This window comes from Athene cunicularia (genome assembly GCF_003259725.1).
Source record: "Athene cunicularia isolate RWA chromosome Z unlocalized genomic scaffold, athCun1 chrZ_part1, whole genome shotgun sequence".
Classification (NCBI taxonomy): domain Eukaryota; kingdom Metazoa; phylum Chordata; class Aves; order Strigiformes; family Strigidae; genus Athene; species Athene cunicularia.
In genome coordinates, this window is record NW_020799142.1 from 26,983,018 (window position 1) to 26,985,394 (window position 2,377).

Genomic DNA, 2,377 nt, shown 5'->3' on the forward strand with positions numbered 1-2,377 from the left:
GGGATGGGATGGGATGGGATGGGATGGGATGGGATGGGATGGGATGGGATGGACATGAGCTCTCTTTTCCTTGGGGCCACCACTCACCCTACCTCCTCTGTCTCTTGCAGGAGTATCCCATGCTGCACTTACAGCCCCAGAGCAATGTTCTGTGCATCTACACACTGCCTCCAGTCATTCTCTCTGTACAGGAGCCTTAGGTGCATGCAGGTTCAGTGGGGGGAGTGCTCCAAATCAGTTGCCCTGGGGCAAAAGCTTATTATTTTTTTTCTAATGCCAGCTAGCGACTAGCTCTCTTTTCATTAAAGTTTCATGCAAAATTGCTCAGAGAGTTATTCTGGGGATGATGGTGCAGAGTGTAGATCTCGAGGAGTAGTGGGTCCCATCGCAGTGCCCACAGGCAGTGATGCAGCTGCTGCATCTCCATCTCACAGGCTGAATGGACATGACCAAGGAGGGCAGGACACCATTGCAGTGCTGAGCTGTGGAGCGTGTTGTTGCTAACCATGGAGAAGCAGTTGTCAAATTTACTTCCAGGATGGGTGTTTCTATGCTTGGCGTCATCCAGCAGTCCTTGGGACTGTACAGCACCTGAAATCTTGCTGGCACCCCTGAGCCTGGCTGCATGTAGCTTAGCACCTCCCAGATTTTGAGGGCACATCAGTGTTTCTTCTGCTGGTTTTGTATTTTCTGTTGTCATTGTTAGTTGTTCTTATCCAAGAACCTGTTCCCTGGTCACGCTGTTCGTTATGCAGTAATCAGCCCTGTCCTTCACCCACTGCAGGTCCAGCAGCACCTTTTAATCCCTAGATGTTTACCTTTAGGATGTCTCACTGCTGAGGCAGCTTTTTTCAGCACTGGGGAAGCAGCAAGGGGGAGGGGGGGCTACTCAATCAGCTTAGTCATCACTCTGCCGCTGCATCAACCCCCTGCGGGCCAAAATTACACATCAGGCTCCACAGAAAACGCGTGATTGGCTTTAAATTCCTGATCCCAGAAACAAAAAAACAAACAACAAGAACACGCAGGGAGCATGGCGTTCCCTACAGATGTCCCTGTGCCTGAGCCTTGGCAAGATGCTTCTCAAGGTCTTCTCTACTGAGAAACATGCAGATCTTCCTGGACAGACATGGATCTGGGAATGACGATTTTAGAAAAATGACATTGCAAGAGATAGCAGCTGTTTGCAGGGTGGGAGACCCACTGCAAGCAGCTTGCTGAGATAGCAGTGCCAAGAACCTTCAGCAATTCTACCCGGGCTTTGCTTTGGTCTCAGTGTCTAAAGGCACACAGCAAAGCGGATGGGGGCAGCTGCATGTCCACTGCTCGCCCCTAAGCAGTGCTGGCAGCCAGAAGCAGGTTTTCTGGTCTTCTTCCTTACTGGAGTTTCATACTCCCATGGCTGATAACTTTATTTGCTCTCCTAGGTGGGGCACGAGAAACTTCAAAAAGACAGGAGGAGTCCAGAGAGACAGCTACACCATCTACCCTGAGTTCACCTCAGAGGCTTACTCTGCTCCATGCTGCTGGTGAAGAGCAAATACAGGCTTTCATTAAAACTGACTTGGGCAACTGTTCCCCTCAGACCATTTTTTACAGGCTGGGGAAGTTCTCTGGAAAGGGGGGAGAAACTTTGGCAACTATTGGCTTGGTGGGCACTTTAACAGCCCTCAGGGGCTGGTACCCTGCCACCACCCACAAGTTGGAGACCAAGAAAGCGCACAAGGAAAAGCTCTCAGCACGTAGTAACACGTCCAGAAATAGAAGCAGCCGTTGATAGCCGTGTTTGTCGGTTTCGTGTTGGGCTTCTTAGGACCTGCTTGCTTTTGCCAAGTTATCTGGGAAGAGCTGCCATCCATCTGGGATGCTGAGTGCAGACACAGGCTAAATAAGGAGGGGGATTTGAAACCAGCATGTAACTAATGCAGGCATGAAATGCCCTTCTCTGACTATGATCTGGGAGCCCAGTGTCAACGGGGAACACCCCACAGGGCCTTCCACGTGCGCTGCAGATGATAAACCCGCCGGGCCGCGGTCCCCACGGGAGGGAGGCTCCAGCACAGAGATTTCACATTCCTGCGGGGCACCACCGCTGCCGTGCCTTGCCCACACCTAGCAGCACCCCAACCCTGCCTGGGGCAAGGGGAAAATCCCATGAAAACCCCATCCCGACCCAAAATCATCTATGCGCAGCCCCAGCCAGTGCCCTGGGGGTACACACACCCCCCCCACACCCCCCCGCAAGTACCCCCGGGCATCCCCAGCAACTCCAACCCCCGGGGCTGGTGCTGCTGCCGTCGTGGGAGCGGCGGGGGCCGAACTACATCTCCCAGCGGGGAGCGGGCCGGGGGGGCCGGGCCGGGGCCGGGGCCGGGGC

At 53.8% G+C, this 2,377-nt stretch overlaps 1 protein-coding gene across 1 annotated transcript in view; it reads left to right on the forward strand.

Moving 5' to 3' along the window:
* Positions 1 to 1,533, forward strand: part of CZH9orf24 (chromosome Z C9orf24 homolog) — a 4,212-nt gene extending 2,679 nt beyond the window's left edge. The window contains exons 6-7 of the mRNA XM_026865841.1: positions 108 to 185; positions 1,341 to 1,533. Of these exons, the coding sequence (XP_026721642.1) occupies positions 108 to 185; positions 1,341 to 1,533 (271 nt within the window). The remainder of the gene's footprint in view (positions 1 to 107; positions 186 to 1,340) is intronic.
* The last annotated feature ends 844 nt before the right edge of the window (positions 1,534 to 2,377 follow it).